The 20,971-nt window shown below is 46.9% G+C and overlaps 1 protein-coding gene across 1 annotated transcript in view; it reads right to left on the minus strand.

The window, feature by feature from the left end:
• Nucleotides 1–20,971, minus strand: part of MBOAT1 (membrane bound glycerophospholipid O-acyltransferase 1) — an 86,764-nt gene that overhangs the window by 35,783 nt on the left and 30,010 nt on the right. The window contains exons 2-4 of the mRNA XM_079148324.1: nucleotides 7,016–7,161; nucleotides 5,876–5,953; nucleotides 1,074–1,169 (exon numbers count right to left, since the gene is read on the minus strand). Coding sequence (XP_079004450.1) covers nucleotides 1,074–1,169; nucleotides 5,876–5,953; nucleotides 7,016–7,161 — 320 coding nt within the window. The remainder of the gene's footprint in view (nucleotides 1–1,073; nucleotides 1,170–5,875; nucleotides 5,954–7,015; nucleotides 7,162–20,971) is intronic.

Genomic DNA, 20,971 nt, shown 5'->3' on the forward strand with positions numbered 1-20,971 from the left:
CCACCTACCACCTCCAGAGTGACTTCCTCTAGCATATACAAAGAAGGTGAAATGGTAAGATGCTTGCAAAACCTCTGAGAGACTCAACACTTACGAGGTCCCCACAATCCTTCCAGCATCTCATCCACAGCAATTACTTTTAATGTGCTAACCCTGCTTTGAGACTCTACAAAGGACCCAATCTAGCTTTAGAAAAATCATCATCTTTACTTTCACCTCCGTCTATCATGAGCTTATATGAAAGTCAAGATGGCTAGCTTAATGTGTCACTGGACTGGATTAAGGTGTGTCACCAGGAGCAACTCTGCTTTAGTCTTCGTCCTCCATGATTCATAAGAAGTTGTTCCTGAAGTAACCTCAAGGGAACACTGAATTCTCAGTGAACCCTACATAGTCTTTACCAGGTGACCAGTTAGGACAGGCGGGCTGGCTCCACCAGGCTAAGGCTGAGGTGGTAGACTGGATGTTCACAAGCCCTTGGAACCTCCGCTGGTCTAGGCATGACCTGGAGGTAGGGGGCGGGGTCTCAGGGGAGGAGACAGAGCAGCCAGGGGACACTCAAAAGGTTCAGGGTAGCATCTGTTTCAATTCACCAGGAAGAATTTCTATATCATTAACCAGTAAGAGATGAGCCCCAGCCCTGCGTTACAGGCCTTAGAATAGGGATTGGCAAAGGTTTCTTAGAGAGCTGAAGGGTGGACATTCTCAACTTGACCAGTGGCATGGCTTCCACGGCAGAAAACCCAGCTCAGCCACTGTAGTGCTACGGCAGCCAGACAACACATAAGCGAGCAAGGGTCTGGCCGTCTTCCAAAAAAACTGTAATAAAAAAACAAAACAAAAACAAAAACAGGCCGTGGGACAGAGCCCACAGGCTGCAGCTTGAGACCTAACCTCCTAACTGAGCACAGCTAACGATCCCACAGAACAGTCCAGCCCCAACCTCACCCACCAGTGTCTCACCACTGATTTAACTTACCCCGATGACTCAGATTCACACTTGGAATGCACAGACCCCCGAGACTGAGTCAAAGTCAGCAGTCAATCCCTGCTGCCCAAACTGAGATACTCACCCCGAAAAGTCTGTAGTGAGAACTCCGTAGTGAAAGATGTATATCCGGCTGATGTGACATATCGTAAGGTATCCCATTGCCACAAAAAAGGTGTACCTACAAGCAAAAGCACAGACGAGCAGTTTATTATGCAGAACACAACACACTCAGTACATGTCCCCTTCTTCCTCTCCCTCACCCTCTACAGGAAAATGGTCAATCATCTGTAGTCCGGCGACCTCCCAGGCCACCGCATCTCCTCATCTTCCCACCCTCTGCCCGGAACCCTCCATCTCTGCACCTGGACCACAGTGGTCGCTGTCTCTCCACCATGAGATGCAAGGAGGTACCAAGAGAACTCAGCCATGTGCAAAGCAGAGCAGGGCCCTCGATGGAGCCCGACCCTGTGGCTAACCTCTGACTACCAGCCCCCAGAGACAGGGGAAAGAAATATGTGTTTACAGGTCACTCAGCGATAGCTCTTTGCCACAGCAACCTGAGCAGACTGCGACATCTGAGGAACTCCTGTCTCCCTACTTGGCCATAAGCTGCTTGAAGGTAAAGATGGTCATGTGCATTGGTGAGTGAGTTGCACAAGGTCACCCTCCTTGAGCATCGCCGGGGTCCCAGCATCCACTCAGATGAAAACTCCCAACCTCATGCGAGATGCTCCACCCACAGCCCTCCTAGGTTCTCAGCTCACCTGCACCTGGCTCCCGTCCACCTGGCCTGCTCGTGCTCCGCAGCTGCAGCCTGCACTCTGGAGTGGGAAGTTTCTCTGCAGCTCCCCTCCCAAACCTTCCCACAGTCCATCTGCAAACTACTGATCAGATCAGGCTCAGCGCCAGCGCCATCTCTCACTATCACTCAGCTGGCCTTGCTCTATCCATCTCACCCCATCTTCTGCTCCCTGCCCCCCAGCCATCTATTGTCCCATTGTCTGCATTTGTCCAGCACGACACGCTGACTTATGTAATTATAACGCTAAAAGTTATTTACATTGAGGTCTGTTTTTCAATGCACTTGACCTTGGGCACCCCAACCTTGGCTTGACACACAGGAGAGAGTCAGTTACCATTGGCATAAGGGAACTGAACACAGACGAGCAGTTTATTATGCAGAATCACAACACACTCAGTACATGTCCCCTTCTTCGAACTATTTAGAGCCCATCGGATATGTGCGTACATTCAGAAGGTATGCCTTTGAACGTGTCAGAAAACAGGGACGATGAATATCCTGATAACAAATTACACTGAAACTCACACATTCACATTAAAATAATTCATGAAGATGAGGTCAACCTAAGAAATAGTAAAGTAAGGATAATAAAAAAAATCACTGGGCAGCAAGAGAAAGCCAGACAATGAGTGCGAGAGAGCTCTACAAACTAACGCCTAGTGTACGCTCTTTTTATTTACTAAGATGTTACTGGCAGACCCATTCTGAATAGGGAGATCTTAAATCTGAAATTATCTGAAATCCAAAACACTCCAAAATCCAAAACTTCTTGAGCATCTGCTCAAAAAGTTTCAAATTCTGAAGCTGGGTGAGGTGGCTTATGCCTATAATTTCAGCAACTCAGGAGGCTGAGGCAGAAGGATCCCAAGTTCAAGGCCTGCCTCAGCAATGCAGCAACTTGGCCCTGAACAATTTAGCAAAACCCTGTCTCAAAAGAAAGAAAGAAAGAAAATGGCTAGGGACATGGGGATGTGACTCAGCTGTTAAGCACCCCTGGGTTCAATCCCTGGTGCCAAAACAAAAAAAAAAAAAAGGTACAAATTTTGAACCATTTCTGATTTCAGATGATTTTGATTCAGGGTACTCAACCATTAAAGCCTACTGAAGTATTCCAAAATCTGAAAAACTCCCAAATCAAAACATTTCTGTCCTAAGCATTTTGTGAAAGGAATACTCAACCTGTACTATTCAAAGAGATTTTCTTCTACCTTGGATTCATCCCGAACCCCTTCTAAATCAGGAAGACAGCAAAGCAAATGGCTACGGAAAATCTCCCTCAACAGTGGCAGCAAGAATAGAATGGACTAGGTCAGTTCATGAGCCCAAGGCAGAAGCACAAAGCAGATTCGAAAGGCAGAGTCTTCCAGGCCCAGTTCAAATGCAGCCACGCCAGCCATTTGCCCTTTGTCCCCTACAAGAGGGAGACCCTGACTTGAACCTGGCTTGGGGGTAAAGCAGGTTCAAGTCATCCATCCCATAGGCCCTGAGCTGTCAAGGACAGGGCCAGGAGCTAAAGCCTAATACAACAGGAGGAGCATTCAAGTCCCAGCGGGACCTGAAAAATCTGAGGAATCCAGGAGTGGCTGAGGAAAACATGTATTCTAGAGACGGACTAATCCGAGTTCAAATCCCAGTCCTGGCAAAGGTCATCTGTGGTGTGAGAAGTTGGCAGAGTGATTATTTTAGGAAAGAGGGGTGTGGCAGAGACTGGGCCAAGAGCAATGGTAATGTTCTCTTCTTGACCTGCCTGGTGGTTACAGGTGTTTGCTCACTTTGTGAAAATCTGTCAAACTCCACTTATCTGCCTCTCTGAGCTTTCAGTTCCACATCTCAGAAGGAATATATATATATTTTTTTTTTCCAAAGAGTTGTCTTAGAAAGAATACATTTGAAACAATGAGATAAAATATTAACTAATATGATGACTAGTAGTTTGTGTACTTAAAATACTGAAACGTCATATATTTGTAAAGGAGCTTGGCCTGGGACCTGGCACAGAGCAGGGACCGAGGGCCTCAACACTGGTCTCACACGGCACCTCTAACCAAGGAGATAAAACCCCCGTTCTGCTCCAGTTGGCCACACCTGGTAAACTGATCCCCTGACTCCTGCCCGCACAGCGGTGGCTTGGGAAGGAAACCGAGGGGGGTCCCTTAAGAACTCTCTAAACAAAATCCTGAATAGCAGGGTGCAGAAGTGGGTCAGTTCTAAAGGGCAGCAAATGCCATTCTCCCCTCTTCCCAGCTGCAGGACAGAGCTCTGTGACTCAGGGAAGAGAAAGGAGAAGACACCAAGCATCATGGATCAGGGTGCTGCAGAGAACTGGTGTTCAAAGTCCCCCAAACTCCACATTTCATAGATGGGAAATCCCATGTGCCCAGGAGCAGGGTGACCTGATTTCCTAACTCCACTCTAGGGCCCTTCCCCTGAATCGATAGGACACCATTTTGGAATTTTTTTTTTGTTTTTATTTACATCGAGTCCCTCCATTGGGAACTGTGAACCGCTCTCCAGCACTGGCAACCACCCCAGCATATGAAAAGGGAAAGGACTTCTTCTGGCGTCTTTCCTTCTTACTCTGAAGGCAGAGCCCTCTGCCACTGCAGTAGGACAGAGGAAAGAGTCACCCCCTGGCTATAAACCACTCAGCTATTAGGGACGGAGTGCTCCCTTCCAAGCCCCTGGAAGGAAATCCTGGAAACCTGGGCCCACCATGGAATGAGTGTGGGTGTGAGTTCTTGACCCTCTGAATGGGACCGTACCCCCAGCCTTACCTAAGTATTGGGAAAGCTGGGGGTGGGGTAGTAGGAAATACGCCATAAAGACCCAGCACTGCCATTAATCACATGATCGCCTTCGGAATCTTGTTTAGAAAAACCAAGACACTTCACACATGCTCCACCACCACGTTAAAAAATAAAAACTTGTGCTGGTGATATAGCCCATCACGTAGAGTGCCTGACTCCTATGCTGGAGGCCTGGGTTCGAGTCCCCAGCACTGTGGGATTGCGGAAAAAATAAAAACTTTTCTGAGCATTTTGTCAGCATATACAAAGCATTTCCAAACCCCACTCTTTCCAAATTAGAAAACAGATTTCCTATTTCCCTTCTGGAAGGAATGATCTATCCTCTCTGGGAGGCCACTGAAGAGAGAGATGATGATTCAAATCTTCAGAGCTCACTTGATACTAAGAAGAATGGAGGTAAAGTTGAAAAGTATGCAAAAACATTTTCTGCTGAAAACCAGAAATTTACTACAAGTAGCTATAAAATCATGTGCTTTAAAGATGGATTTTAATGCTTTTAAGAAGAAAAAAGATGATGCTGATAGTCTTATTAATCAGGGGGTTCCCTGAAGCTGAGGAGAGACATGTGCTTTCTAGAGAAGCCGTCAGGAAAGAAGCCACGAAAGGGTAAATATCTTTTAAAAGCCCTGCAGTCATTCATTCATCCCATAAGTACTTCTAGGTTTTGAGGATTCAACAATGAATGAGTGAAAAGCCTTGGTTTTCACAGAACTTACATTCCAGGGTCCCCACAAGGCAGACTCAGCACTGAGTTGTCAGGAAGACCATGGGAAAGAGACCTTGCAAAGCAGACACCCGACATCTCCACGGATCACCCAAGCACAGAGCCTTCGAGCAGAAAATTGCTTCTGCACTTTAAAATCAAAACATCACAGCAAGACTCCTTCTCTCCTGTTAAGTACACAGCTCACCGAGTTCTGATGTGGGTGTACACCCAGGAAACCATCACCCACAGACAGAGGGGACCTGCACCACCCATGCCTTTTCTGGCCCCTTCTTCGCCTCCCTGCACCACCCACCCCAAGCAACCTCTGATTTTCTGTTACTCTAGATTCATTTGCATTTTCTGGAATTGATCTGTGTGGCTCCTTTGATTTGGCACATTTAATTCCAGATGTGTCCGTGGCACTGTGTCCGTCCCCCATCCCTCCTTGGATGTCCTAGGGAAGCTGAGACACACCACTGTGGGAAACGGGGGATTTACAACTTTGTGCATTTCGAAGATCACACTGGAAACCTCACCTTGCCCCACGTTGTTCAACCCCAGGGTCTTACCTGTGTATGCAGGATACACTCGCGGTGACCATGATCCCATAACACATCAACACCAGCACGAAAAGGTGTAGAGAGTACCTTTAAGACACGAGGGGAGGGAGACGTGAATACAGTTCATATTAGCACACCCCCTGGCTACTCAGCCTCCACCCTGCCATGGAGCAATCAACAGTGAGCTCACGTAAGAGAAAATAAATCAAGTGTGCTTGTTCTCGGTAATTAAGATTCCACCTCTTGAAATGACATGGCGCCTACACAGTTGCCACCTGCAGCATTTGATGTCAGGAATCCATAAATGGAACCCTTATTTTTTTTCACATCCAGATACGACGGTGAGTCCAGAGAGTGGAGGTTTTCCCTTCAGGACTTTATTATTTAGTTTTTCAATTAATTTACTTATTTATCTATGCACTCATTCATTTTCGAGTACTAGGATCAAAACCAGGTTTCCCAGACACCAAGACTTTCGCCTGGAGGCTGATTCAAATTATCTGTCCTTTCTCAAATGTTCGTAGAAGGATCTGGAGTGGCCTTCTAGACTGTGAACAGCTCTGCACACATTTCCTCAACACATACTTCTAGAAATGTCAGTCCCTAAAATTTCAAAGGAGTGCCAGTCCCAGGGCACTGCCAGGTGTGCCCAGGGAAGTCCAGCCCGGCAGCTTTAAGGGCCTCGCTCTGTATGCTCGATGACAACCCTACCTCCCCCACCTGCTCTGAGGACACTCTTCTGCTCCAGGAGCAGGACTGACCGCAGGGGCTCCAGAGTGGTGCTGGGAACCCACCGTGTCTGCAGAGGCTAGAAAGGCTCCCAGCAGGACCAGCTAAACCTCAGCCTCCCCTGACACGGCCCACGGGGCTGGGGAAGCCTGGTTTTAAGGAACACTCATCGCGTTGACTTCCAACGCGTGCTCAGCGTGTTGATTCTAGTTTGGTTTTCATTTTTGATACAGCACATGCGGGTTCCTGTGGCATCCCCCTTATTTTGCAATGCTTTACAGCAATACAAACCTGTCTTCAGCTTATCTCACAATGTGGTATGGTACAACCCCGTCCATTTCTTTCCTCGGTGCAACGCCGAGAACATCACCCCAAAACATCCAGATGATAACCGCGAGCGATCACAAGGCTCATACTCACCAGCCAAAGCAAAAGATCACAAAATAAATGCCCAACATGGTGGCGAAGGCGTGCCGGACCTGGGAGCTGCTCTTACTGGGATGCAGGTAGATCCGGAACCAGAGGGCGGCGAGCAAGGCGAAGAGCTGGCAGGCCACGAAGTTCACCTGCAGGGAGGCAGCGTTACCACCGGCCCACGCCGACCGGCTTCCACATCAAGATGCGTCTCACTTGGCTTTGGTTTTTCCCTCGGAGGAGTATTTGACAAGAAGGTCACTGCCTTCACGTGGAGTAAGACACGATAAGCCCACAGCTCTCCTCCAGCCCACGGCTCACCAGCCGCCTCCCTCCCACAGGCGGCGAGCTCCTGATGCACAAGCACCCGCGAGGCCTCTTCCACCTCCAGCAGGACCAAGGGAGATGCAGACGGGCCAGAGCGTTCCCTTGGTAGCGAAGAAGTCCAGGCCTTCCCCAAAGGGGCCAGCGGATGTCTGCACCTCTAAGTTCCTCATTAAACTAGTAAGAGCATTCCCCAAAGTCAAGGTGTGATACTACAGACCCCCCAAAAAGGACACAGCTGTGCATTACACTCTAGAGCCACACCTGGCCAATTTGGCAAAAGAGGCAAAAACTTCCTGGGAAAAGTCACAATGATTATCTCTCAAGAATATTTTCTCACAGGGGCTGGGTGCAGCTCAGGGGCAGAGGAGGCACCCAGCATGTGCGAGGCCCTGGGTTCAACCCCCAGTAACTAACACACACACACACACGCACTTTACCTGAGAGAAAACTTAAAACAATTCCCTGAAATACAGGGAAAAAAATTTTTTAAAGAATAAGCAAACAGGTATCTTCACAGTATAAATTTACACATGAAGTGGTGTAACCGTTAATGAAGACTAGAAAAGTAACTGAAACTCTCCAATGTATGCAGAATGAAAACTTCATATTAATTCACTTTTAGAAGGCACTGAAGCAAAAAAGACTGAAGATATGAATACATGCTCAAGTTTTCCATCACTGGTTTCCCATGCTACAATGAACTGCAGCAGTTAATAGCAATCACTACAGTTGTACAAGGAGGAAAGGCCGGAGGGAACTCTTGGCCCATTCTGTTTTCCCGATAAAAAGCAACAATACTTTGGATCCCTTATAACTCACAGAAAAGATTGCCTTCAGAGAATTTTTATTTCATTATTAAAAATGAACTATATAGTTCCCTCCCTATTTGAAGATTAGACCCCACCCACTGTCCCCAAAATTCTGTGCTCACTACAGTTCATCTTCACTTTCACCTTAAAAGACACAGAGAAAGTGACTTATGAGTCTGTCGTGCAACATTTGGCAACATCTTTTGTGTAGACTAAATCAACACAACACACACACACACACACACACACACACACAGACACAGGGACAGAGAAATAATCAACTTAGCAAGGTTCAAAATGAGAAAGAATCAGCAAAAGTCAAAAGGCTAGGATGCCGTGAGGCGACCAATCACATTCTCTCATTCCCTCAGCCCAGGGACCAGCGCAGAGGCACCATGGAAGGTGTTTACTCGAGAGACCAACTGTGCAGGAATCTGCTCCGTGGTTTCGGTTTGGCCAGTAACTACTGAGCATTTGTACAGGAGGAATGATGCAGGGACAGGGTCTCAAGAGCGTGCCCCGGGCCAGCAGCATTGACCTCATCCGGAAACTTGCTGGAAAAGCACTCGGGCTGCCCAGGCCGACTGAGCTAGACACTTCCCGGGGAACCCAGGAATGGGGTTTAACAGGATCTCACCACCCTTGAGTTTAAGAACCACCCGAGTAGAAGAGAAAGAAAGCACGCTCCCTGCCCTCAAGGGGCTTATGGTCTTAATGAGAAAAGGAGACAACCTAAAAATAATCGGGTGGTACTGTCTGAACTGATAAGAGTCTTTGCTTGACCAAACTTTTGTTAGGGCCACAGATGCAGCAGTAAGAGGCCAAGAGAGACCACAAGAAAGAGCTCCACCTGGACAGAAGCCAGCAAGGACCAGGGGCAGGCCCAGATGGCATCGGAAGGCCAGGACGATCTAGAAATCCCTCGGGGCTCAGATCTTTTCCAAGAAAAGGCATAGACAGCTCCTTTGGCTAACTAGTATCACACTAAACTAAATTGCCCCAAATTGTAACTTGAGAGCTACACTAACTTTAGTGGGGAGAAATCTAAAAGCTACACTTTTTGGCATAGCTGTGTAAATTTTAAACCCACTATTATTAACACATCTTGAAATGCGCACAAAAGTTCTGCACGAATATATTTACCTCAGCATTACCTGTAGTAGCAAAACGAAGGAAACCAAAAGTGGCCGTGTTTGCTGATGGCCTTAACGTTCAACTGACTCTTGGAAACATAGTCACGGGATGAAAAGCTAAACGCCCCCAAAAGGCCGGGGTATCATTTACAAAACTAAATAAAGTAAAAGCAACCTAAATAGAGGGCACTAGAGGGAGAGTGGTCAAAGTAAATCCACTCCATGGGAGAGCATTCCATCAATTAAAATGGCACCTATAATAAAATAAAAGCCATTCTGCTCAAACTAATAAGCAGCAGAATATCAAATGGTACGTACACTTACAACCATGTAAAACTTTGATCAACAGCAATATATGAAAAAGAGCAGAGAGAACATGTAAAATTGAACACAGCTGTTACACCAGGGTCACAAGGATCTACGCCTTTTTAAAAATACCTTCTGTGCGATTTTGAATTGTAAAATCCCCTGTGAAATTTCACACACACACACACACACACACACATACACACACACACACAAAATGGGGTTCTCCAAAAGAAGCCTTTGACCAGCATCCAATTCTATCTTATACACATCCACACAAAAAGAAATCCTTATTTGATTCTTCTTACTCTGTCTATTCTCTGGGTTGTTATTTATTAGCACCTATTACAAAGAAAGTTTAGGGAGAAGTTAGCCAGAAATGGAAGAAGTTAACCTACTTACAAAAAAAAAAAGAGTGCCATCTTGAAGAAAAACATACTTCTTATAGGCAGCAAAAATGTCCACAGCAAAAATGTGGGTGGCCAGAGAATGAGAAAGTATGTGCATACTAGTCTCTAACAACCCTTCACATTTAAAAGAAACATGTGCAAAGTTTTCACTTTCCTGTGGCTCTGCTGCCCCCAGAGCAGCGAAGAAAGGGACACTTTCATTGGTGATAGCCAACAATATGCTGGCCACAATGAGGGCATTGTGTGAGTCCTTCTGCGCACAGAGACAGGCGCACAGCTGTTCCCATCAGATTCCTCAACAAAGCAAGCCTGGCATAGCTCAGATCCAGCAAGAGCTCAATTTCCACAGTTCTTGCAAGATTTCAAAGACGCTGCAAGGAAATAAAATGCATGCCCAAGAGTCTGACTTCTTCACCGCCACAGTGAAACTGTGCTGTGGTTTTCAAATGTGAGTCTGAAATCCTTCTACCCTCTCCTGCAGTCAGAAAGGCGTTACGGGGAGATTTCTGGCCATCGTGGCTTCTAACAAAAAACAAAAAACAAAACAAAAATAAGAATCCAACATTGTCAGGAGCTAAAAATATTACCTTCCCCCTCATGAAGAGATGCAAACATGCTATTTTTAACAAATAACAAAACTTAACAGGCCACAAATTATTTCCCCTGCTATAGTGGTTTACCAGTGGATCACCAGTGGGGTGCAGGCAACTGTCCGGGTATGGAATGTCTGTCTCAGCAATATCTGCTTTGTAAGTTCCAAGACAAAATCAACCCATAACACAATTCCTTACTGAAAGGCAAGCCATCACTGAGAGTACTCTGGCCTTGCCCCTAAAAATAAATGTGGCTGGGAAAGAACATTGAAGACCCTATTCCTCTCTGTCCAACAGGACAAAAAAATGGACCCTGCTCTCCAACTACCATGTACTTTCAAAGAGACCCTTGTCATACTTTCATCTTCGACTCCTTAGAATGCCAGCAAGAAACGTTTCTAAATCTGTAATGAGCTCACCTTTTACCAAACTTGGGGAGAAGCAAACATTCTTTAGGATGGATCATCAATGTGCATAATTTACAGTCAAATTTTCAATGGACTTTTTGTCGCTTCCCGACCATAAATGCCCTTTGCTGAATGCGTTCCTCTCGTAGGGCTCAGGGTAAACCTTACATCGACGGCTCCATGCAGGCATGGTACCAGCCTTGGGAGAAGCCTGCTCCCGCCTCGCCCAGGGAAGGGCACGGATCACAGATTGTAATGGCTGCAGAGTCCAGGCGTGGTGGAGATCAGGATAAACCTGGCCAGAATTGTCTGGGCCAGCTCAACTCCCAGCATTCTCCCCGGAACACCACCAATCGCAGGACTCACTGGTTGTCCGCATTAGCTTTCTAGGCCTGCCATAACAAAGCACCACAAATTAAGTGGCTTAACCACAGAAATGGATCCCCTCACGGTTCTAGGGACTGGGAGTCTGAGAGCAAGGTGGCAGCAGGTAGGTTCTGCTGGGCTCGCTCTCCTTGGCTTGAAGACGGCTGTCTTTTACCGGGTCCTCACATGGTCTTCCTTCTGTATGTATCTGGACCCCATCTCCTCCTCTTATAAGGACATCAGTCATGCTGGATTACAGCCCACCCTAATGGCTTCGTTTTAATTTAATCACCTCTTTAAAGACCCTCCATCTCCAAATATAGTCACATTCCAAGGTCCTGGGAGTTAGGACTCAAATGTGAAATCCACCCGTAACACTGCCCAATAAAAATTCTCTGCTCAAACACATGAAATGAAACAGACTCCACTGTTCCTGCTCCTACAGGTGGAAAGTAAGCAGAACCCAAACCAAAGGCCTGCATTAGCTTCTTCATAAGTGGCATAGGTGGTCAGAAGTGCCAAACAAAACAGCTGCCCGGTGGGCCCCATGGCTGCCCCTGCCTGTTGCTTCCACACCACTAAAAAGTATTAGCCTACTCCAGTTAGTCCTGTGCATAAAGTCGATTGCCCTCCGGCCTTTGTTCCAAACATAAGAGTTCTCAAGCAGGGACAATCTGCATTTATTGAGCACATATTATGTGATGGAGCTTAATGACTGTCTGCTATTACTCTAAATGCTCACGTCCTTTACTTCAGTTCACCTTCCCATCAACCCTCAACCCACTGCTGGGGAAACTAAGGCGCAGTCCTCAAAACGCTCAGCCACAGGCCAGCACCCTGAGTCAAAGCTGATCGCACACTGTCTGCATGTGACCACCTCCCACCATCTGTCTTGTGCAGGGGGAGATCTGAAGTAACCCTGCTGGGTGAAAGTCCATTCCAAGGACTGCCTCCCCCTCTCCGGAGTCTGTATACTCGCATGCCAAGCATCCTTCAGCAGCCCACAGGAAGCCGTGCAGTCCCTCTGGAACCAGATCTCCCTCTTAATCCTCAGAGAAACAACCCTTACATACACCGTGTTGGAGCTTAGATTGCACAGGAGCCTCCGGCTCGCCTTACTCTGCAATATTATGCCATGTTCATTAGTTACAATTCAGAACAAACGAAACCCTTAAAAAACCAACTCCAGTGGGTATAAAGGTGGAAAAAGATTATGCTGTCTCTTTATCCACAGCAAAGGAAACCCTAGAATACACAGGTGATATCTTCTTAGGCTCCCCTACAGCCTGCCTCCCACCCAGAAATCATGTCCTTAGAATCCCTGGCCCAGCAGGCAGAGAAGATCAAACAGAACCTGGGATCATGTAGAAGCCCTGAGAAACCCCGAGCACAAACAAGCTGTCAGTCACCACTTCTGGGAAGAAAAGCCCCCTTATAGTCAGTTTTATTGTTAGAGAATATAAAATCATCTCCTTCGCCCCTCCACCTCTTCCTCCCCCTCCCCCTCCTCTCCATGGTGGTGACCAGCATTTACTAACCTACTAATACTAACCTCAGGCCAGGAACTGGCCTAAGTCCTTTGTTTATATACCTCCTTTCATGTCCACAACGCTGAGGTCTTTGAGGTATCCATTTCATAGATAAGGAAATTAAGTCTCGGAGTAGGACAGTTACCCCAAACCACACGCCTCATCTGGGGCAACAGTGGAATTTACTCCCATGAGTCTGGTTCCCAAGCCTATCTGCATAGCCATGGCAAGAGGGTTCAACTCAGCCTTCCTAATTCCAACATCTCCTTTTCCAAAGGAAGAAACTGGATTCTAAGTGACTTGACCTGGGTCAGACAGCCCCTGAGCATCAGGAATTGGGACTGCAACTCATGCATGCTATATGTGGGGCAGCTTTCTGCTACTGTAACGAATCCTGGAGACAAACAACTTAAAAGGAAGAGAGGTTTATCTGGCTGAGGGTCTCAGAGGTTCCAGTTCACAGTCGCTGGGCCCTGTTGCCTTGGGCCTGTGGCAGCACAGCTCACCATGGCAGGAGCACTTCTGGAGGAGAACTGGTCACCTTGTGGCAGCAGAGTAACAAGTACAGGAGGGGGCCAGGTCCCCATGTCCACCACCACCCACCACCTCCCAACAGTGCCATCAGCTGAGAACCAGCCTTTCACACATGGACTGTTGGGGGACATTCCAGAACCAAAGTACAGCATCCTGACTCAGGTGCAGCATGCCCACCTGAGGCTCTCCACCACCTTGGACATGGAGTGGAAGCAGAACAGGGTGCAGGGGCCCAGGGGCCATGAAGGAAAAGGGCCCTGTGAAGAACCCTGGCCCCAGAGGGAGTGAGGAGTCCACACTGCTGGAGGGAACACCACTGGATGAGGAAGCAGAATGTCTGAGGATGAATCTGTAATCCAGACTGGAGACTGGGTGTGTCAAGTTTCACACACAGAAAGAGACCACCACAGGCAATGGGCCTGTAGCTCAGTGTGTTTATATGCATGCACGTGCATAATATTATAAATCTGAATGAATGTAAATGTTGTGTACATAGTCAATATATAATTTATATAATGTGTCTATAAGTAATACACACACATAATGTATGATAGTATGTGTGTGTCTGAGTGAGATTTATGTACAGACTTAAAAACCTGGAACTTTTCATCTGCCCAAAGTCTACCCAGCTGAGTCTAGACTTACCATCACTCAATCTAGTTCCACGGTGAAAAGCAACCTCAACTTAAGGTCTGCCACACTTTCTGGGCTACGTATGGTGGACGCTAACATGAAAGAACTCTGTGAACTATACAGCTCCCAGTATTAGCTGAGCTACAAACTCTAAAGTCAACAAGCAGACCACTCTAAGACAACAGTTCTCAACACTGAAGGCTGAAGACCAGCGAGCTATCGAATTTTTAGAAAGGACTGATGCTGGGTGCTAGGGCCCCACTCCAGATGAGGTACCTTTTTCTTTAAAAGTTCCCTGGGTGATTCTAATGCATAGCCAGGGCTGAGGTCCACAGTTTCAACTAACCACACTAATGGGAAGTAAGAGGCAGTTCGGTAAGCGTGTGTTACAGTAATTACAGGCATAAAATAGACAAGAGACCCAAGCTCTTGTCAATCATCTGGCCCAAGACCTTCGGTAAGGAAACTGGTTCACAGAGAGAAACAGCTACTGCAGCCAGTCTCCTGCCTCTATGGACCGACCTGTTTCCATTTAGAAGTGGACTCGAGTACTCAGCCAGGTGACTGTGACATCTTTAGTGATTATTCTTGTTGATGGATCGTGCATTCGTGCTGGCTGGCAAACTCTGACACCCTCTGGCTGGTACTCGATATCACTCCACACCTGCTTCATGAACTGGCAGAGGGGTACAAGAAAGGCTTGGCACGTTATGTACCCAACTTCCCACAGAAGGTTTAAAAGTGAACAGGGAAACCACCAGGTCCACAGAGAATGGGTAAAAGCCAGCCAGCTAATCAGACTAGCATCCTGCGTCCCAAGATGGAAGGAAATACACAAGAACTTCGGGTCCTCTTCCCGGCATCTATTAAATCTATACCTAAAGGAAGTCAACCACAGGAAGCCATAGAGTTTATTTTTCCCTAATTTCATTTTATAATAAAATTAACAAAGGCTCACTTTAAAACTGAATGGTACAGAGACACACGATGGAAGTTTCTAGCCTCCCCCATCCACAACCTTCTCTCCCACCACTCACCTTCCTTCTTAGTAGATCAGAGGATATTCTTTAATATTTTTTTCTATATTCATTGAAAAAAATCCAAAAACATTCTCATATAACCCCTCTAAAGGGGTTTCTCTTTTAGTTTAATAAATCATGGTACAAAGGCTACCACGTAATATGGTTCTTCAGTACTAAGGGGTGGTCATATTCCAAGGGAAGTCATGGAGAGCTAACTTGCATTTTTCAAAGCTGCATGTTATTCCACAGCACGGGGAGGAGGGTGAGCATTCCACTGCTTTGACTGTCATGGAGATCACATAATTCCCACTTCTTTTCCTTAGAGGGTGTGTTAGCAGTGACCCAGTATTTGAGATAAATCAACTTAAAGAAGGAAAGATCTATTTTGGCTGCTGGTTTCAGAGGTTTCAGTCCTCATTCGTACAGCTCCACCCCTTTGGCCCTGTGATATGGCAGAACATGGCGGAGGAAGTCAGTTCACCACATGGAAACCAGGAAGCAAAGGGAGGGAGAGGAAGGGCCAGGGACCCCATGTCCCCTTTAAGGGCATGTCCCAGTGATCTCACTTCCTCCTACCAGGCCCACCTCCTGAAGATTCCACCACCTCCCAAAAATGCCACGGCCCGTGACCAAGCCTTCAACACATGCACTTGAGGGACATATATGAGTCATGCCACAACAGAGGACAAATACAGAAGAAACCTTTGCACCCATGGTCCACCTGACCTGCCCAGGGAGGGAGGAAGTCACCAACTGATGAGGTGAGAGAAGGCAGTGGGCATGCCCAGCCCTCCCCTGGGACTTGCTCTTGCTCATAACCAGGCATCCTCCACTCCATGTCCCCTGGGTGTTGTCCTGCCCCAGGTGTCTTGTGGTGCCTGCTCAGCAGCACCAGGAACCCCTGATTCAAAGGTGAGGAGGCAGGAAACCTATTGAGGTCCATCAGCTTCGCCATCACTAAAGGGAATGTTTTAACCTCCCTCTGTTTCCAAATTGGTTCCAGGTCTCACAGGGAAAGCAAAGATCATCGTTCCTCAGTTGCTGGAAACGTCGATATTGTGGATGTTACATGATTTACTGAGCCCTTCTTCGACGTCCAGGTCATTTACAGCTTTTTGCTATTACAAACAGCACCATAAAAAAACACCATTGAACCTATGTCCGTATGTACTGGTGAATTTATGTCTTTGAGATAAATTCCTAGCTCCATAAAACGGTATGTTTATTTAACATTTTAATACATATTGCCAGTTCCATTTCCCAGCGGTCAAAGCTGGTTTTCACTCCTCTAGTTACGCAAGAGTGCCCCTTCACACCCTGGCCAACGCTGGGTGTTCAAAGCCGTTAGTTTTAACAATCAGAGGGTGAAACTTGGTATTGCATTCATTTCAATTTGCATTTTCCTGATTTTGGGCTGAGCACCTTTTCATTTCTTATTGGTCTCTGGCCAATTAGTTTATTGGCTTCTAGACTGACATTTTCTATAAAACGGGAGAATCACTGTGGGAACTACCCATAGATTTTCATCGGCAGTAACTGGGAGTAGAAAAAGACTCAGATGCTTGGAGAAGGACTCCTACCCTAACTCCCTGGTCATCTAACCTGAGTTCTGCAGCCTGTGTCTCTGACTCTTATTCTCTACCATGGGAATAATGCAGCCACTCTCACGGAATTAGCACTTCATGTGACCAGCATTCAACATGCCGGCCGTTCCATGCCAGCTCTTATTCCTATCATCTCTTTGGTCCCATTCAACTCTTCACCCAACATGGCATGGAAGAGGAAAGCTTAAAGGCACTAAGAGTTGACCAACTTCCCTGCACATCAGTGGAGGAAGCACATCAGTGACGGGAAGACCTGCCAGCATCACAGGGGCCTGGCCCATTCTGCACAGAGAACCAAAGTGACCTAAATACACGATGCAGTTAGCCCCTCTTCTTTCCCACAGGAGACGTGAGTTTATAACCGTGCTTTAAAGAGACCCCATTCATTCCTCAATTTTTAATCTCTTCATTATTTATTTTAGAACCTAGACATTTCAATTTACATTTGAAACAATAAGATTTTCCAAGAAAAAAAAAAAAAGCCCAAACAGTACCAACCAATTATACTATGAATTATAGTGTTGCCTTTCTGATAAAAAAAAAAAGTAACTTTCTAACCCTGTCACCCTGTCTGTCTCTCTCTCCTCACAAGTGTGCACAGGCGCACACACACAGAAAATCTGGTTGTCTCACGTCACTAAGGAGGCACTCGGCACAAATAGCATCAGTTTCCCCAGTGAGTAAAATGAAGAGGTTAAATAAGGTTATTTAAAGAGAGCAAGGAAAACAAACTCCCAAGTGGCTTCTTTCCCCAGTGACCTTCACTGCCTGCTAAACAGAAAACTAGACTTGCACACTTTCTGTCCTGGTGGACTTCAGTAAAAACCTCTTCACTCCACAGACAGAGCCTCCGTCGCCACCCACGGCCTCCGTCGCCACCCACGGCCTCCTGTCACCAGTAACACTTACTTGCTATTGAAGAAGTCACCCTGAGTGAGGTCTTCCGGGACAATGGAAAACAGAACCAGGGCTATATTTTCTTATGCAATACCCAAGGGTGTGACCCATTATCTCAGAGTGTGTTGTGAAATTCTCAAAAGTCTCAAAACAAAATTAATTTTAATTTAGTTGAATTTGAAAATAAAACACAATGCCATTGAGCGTTTACAAAACAGAGATCTTGTGGGGCCGTCTGGGGTATCACACAACAACTGTCACAACGCCGAGGGTGGAGGGACCCAGAGCTTGCTGGCCATTGTGGAATGGGGGCTGTCAAAATGGGAATATCCGTCTGATCCCTGGGAGCTGAGCTATTTTGGGTTCCTGTGATTAATCGCCTTTTCCAAAATATGTGTGTATAAGAACTCTGATGCAGACCAAGAGTCAAAGTGACTGCACATCCTTTGTGGAAGGACCTTGCCTACTCAACAGAAGATGAGGTGACAGTTTTAAAGATGGGAAACAAATTGCCAACTACAGGGTAAATTTTTTTTAAATAGCAAGCAAGCTTGTCTTCAGTGCCTACTAATTCCCCTGCCTTCCATCTCTCTAGGGGGTCACAGAAGAAAGGGAGGGGGTTACGTTTTTAAAATTTAACTCCAAAGGGTCTCTAAGCTCCTGCTCCATTTGGAACCTTTCCTTCATGACACAAACATGGCACCCACCTCCGCCCCTCCATAACTGCCCGGCCAAGTCCCAACTCCTCCTCCCTTACTAAGGCCAGCCCGCACCTGCCACGACCCTGGGCAGCCTCCACAATGCACATTATTCTCTGCTCCTTCTCCTTGACTCCCCAGCCCCACATTCTTTTGTTGCCTTTTACCTCCCTGGTCACTGCGTGTCCCTCTCTGAGGGCTGCTCCCCTGCTGCCCAGGTGCCCTTCTAGTGCCACCCCAGGCTGGCCAACCTGTACACCAAGGTAATCTCCGCACTCCTCTGCCTGCAAACACCAGCTGAGGGCTTCCAAATCTTCATCAACCCCGGTGTCTCCCTTGAATTCCCAGGCACCCACCCGATGCCCCTGAAATCCTGGCTTGGGTAAACCACAGACACCTCGGGTCCACTCTGTCCACAACAGAACTTGTTTTCTTCCTTACCTGTGCCTCCTGCTGGTCTCCTATCTGAGGCAGGGGCCCTTCCACCACCCAGTGTTGACCCGAGAAACCCAGACAAGGGGATCACCCCCACGAGAACCAACCTCCACACTATTTGAACTACCTCCCAGTTCAGTGTTAAATCCCCCCGCCCCCATCTGGGGGATGCACACACCCATCTACCTTGATTCTGGCTGCCCGGCATTTCCCCTGGATGACACCTGCAGCCATGGAACGGATCTCCCTGCCTCTCACATCACCAGCCCTCCACCTTGCCTCCTTGGCTTTTCTGATCTCTGCTCAGTGGCATCTCCTCCAGGAGGCCCCCTTCCGCCCCAATCCAAGACAGGTGGCCTGCCAGCACCCGAGGTTTCTGCAGTCACGACATTTCCACACTGCGTGATGACTGTCTCTTCTCCTGGGCCAAAAGCTTCCAGAAGCCTGAGGCCACACCTGCCCTGCCCATCACTCATCTGTGCTGCCTGGCACATACCGGGGTCTCAGCATGGTTAACAAATGAGTGAATCTGTGCTCAGCAGCCAGTACCATAGGAGAAAACTGCAAAAGGAAGATAAAGGAAAGGCAGAGCTGGGAGCAGGGCCCTAAAGATGGTGCTTTCTCCCAATTCCACAAGGAACATGGTTCCAGGCCTCCCCAGACATTCAGAAAACCTTCCCCATAGGCTGATGCATGAGCACGGAATGTTCCGGAGTCATGGGTGAGTTCTTCAAGACCCTTGGGGCTGGGGTTGTGGCTCAGTGATGGAGCCCTTGCCTAGCACATGTGAGGCACTGGGTTCGATCCTCAGCATCACATAAAAATAAATCTAAAAAATATATCGGTATTGTTTCCATCTACAACTAAAAATTTTTTAAAGAGTATTCCTCTTTAGGTACAGGTGTCACTTTTATTCTTCAAGGTTACTTCATATATGTCTGTTTAGATATCATTAATGCAAACCAGATCTGATGATCTCTTCCAAACCACATCCTCACCCCCAACCTAAATGGAAAACGTGATAGTGAACCCTGTTCATACAACCCGAACAGCATCACTGACCAGAAAATCCTCTTATATCTTGAAAGAAGGAAAATAAAAGAGAAGTGATCAAGTATGCTGCATATAAACTGCTATAAAAACTGCTTCCTAGGGAAGCTAAAGTTCTTCCTGCTATGCCTACTAAATGAGGACCCGCCGCCTTGCTCAAAACCAACCAGAAAGTGAGGTGAGCCTTCTGCTTCCCAAAGTGATAGTTAGCCACGAGGCCCCTGTAGGGTCAGTTTCTGTTCCAAGAAGAGAAAATCCCAAAGAGAACTACAATGGAAAGTCACGCATGAAATGTCACACAGACACACACAAATATAAAACATAATTGTGCATATGTGCCGTTGATCTTATAGACACTGGTACGTTTAATAATTAGTCATTTAATATAGTATACTTAATAGTAAATAAGCTATATTTAATAGAAAAATGCACATATGTGTAGACATATAAATGGAATACAATGCCATTTAACATTTACAAAACAGATCTTGTGGGGCCATCTGGGATAAAGCGCAGTTGTCATAACATGTACATATCTGTGCGTGTGTGTATATGTGTGTGTGTTTCAACATAATAGGATGCACAAAAACACGGGTGGGAAAGACAAAAGGGCAGAAACATAGGACGGTGTCATCTCCCTTGCGAGGTCCCAGCAAGAAGAAGGGCGCTCTCACCCGCCTCACACGAAGTTGAAACGTGTGACTTCTGCGTAAGAACTAGGGTTTCCTCAACCTCTGCTTCCCTAAAAGAAAACAACTTCTGAAAGTAAATCTAGGCTTTAAATCTCGAATGTTATAAGATAATCATAGATATTAAAACAGGTTTTTTTAAAGATATAAACAATGGAAATATGTCATCCAAAGTGGTTAAGGACTCATTCTGGAAAATAACCTGCGGTACGTCAAAAGGCACTTGGCTCCTGGTGGACAGGAGGGCAGAGAAGAGAATCCGGATTCTGTCTGACCGAAGGAGAGGCAGAGCAGAAGTGAGACTCGTTCGTGGGGGCCATCTGCAGAGCAGGCGGTGCAGGGAAAGACTCAGGAAGACACGGTGAAAAAGACAGAAGGTCCGGGAAGGGGCACAGATAAAAAGGGGAAGACGAAGCGGGTGGTGGCGGTGGCTCTGTCACAGACGACAGGGAAGTGGGGAGGGGACGTAGCCTCCACAGCCTGGTGTGGACGATAAGGACGCTCAACCAAGTCCAGTGAC

The sequence above is a fragment of the Sciurus vulgaris genome (assembly GCF_902686455.1).
Source record: "Sciurus vulgaris genome assembly, chromosome: 7".
Classification (NCBI taxonomy): Eukaryota; Metazoa; Chordata; class Mammalia; order Rodentia; family Sciuridae; genus Sciurus; species Sciurus vulgaris.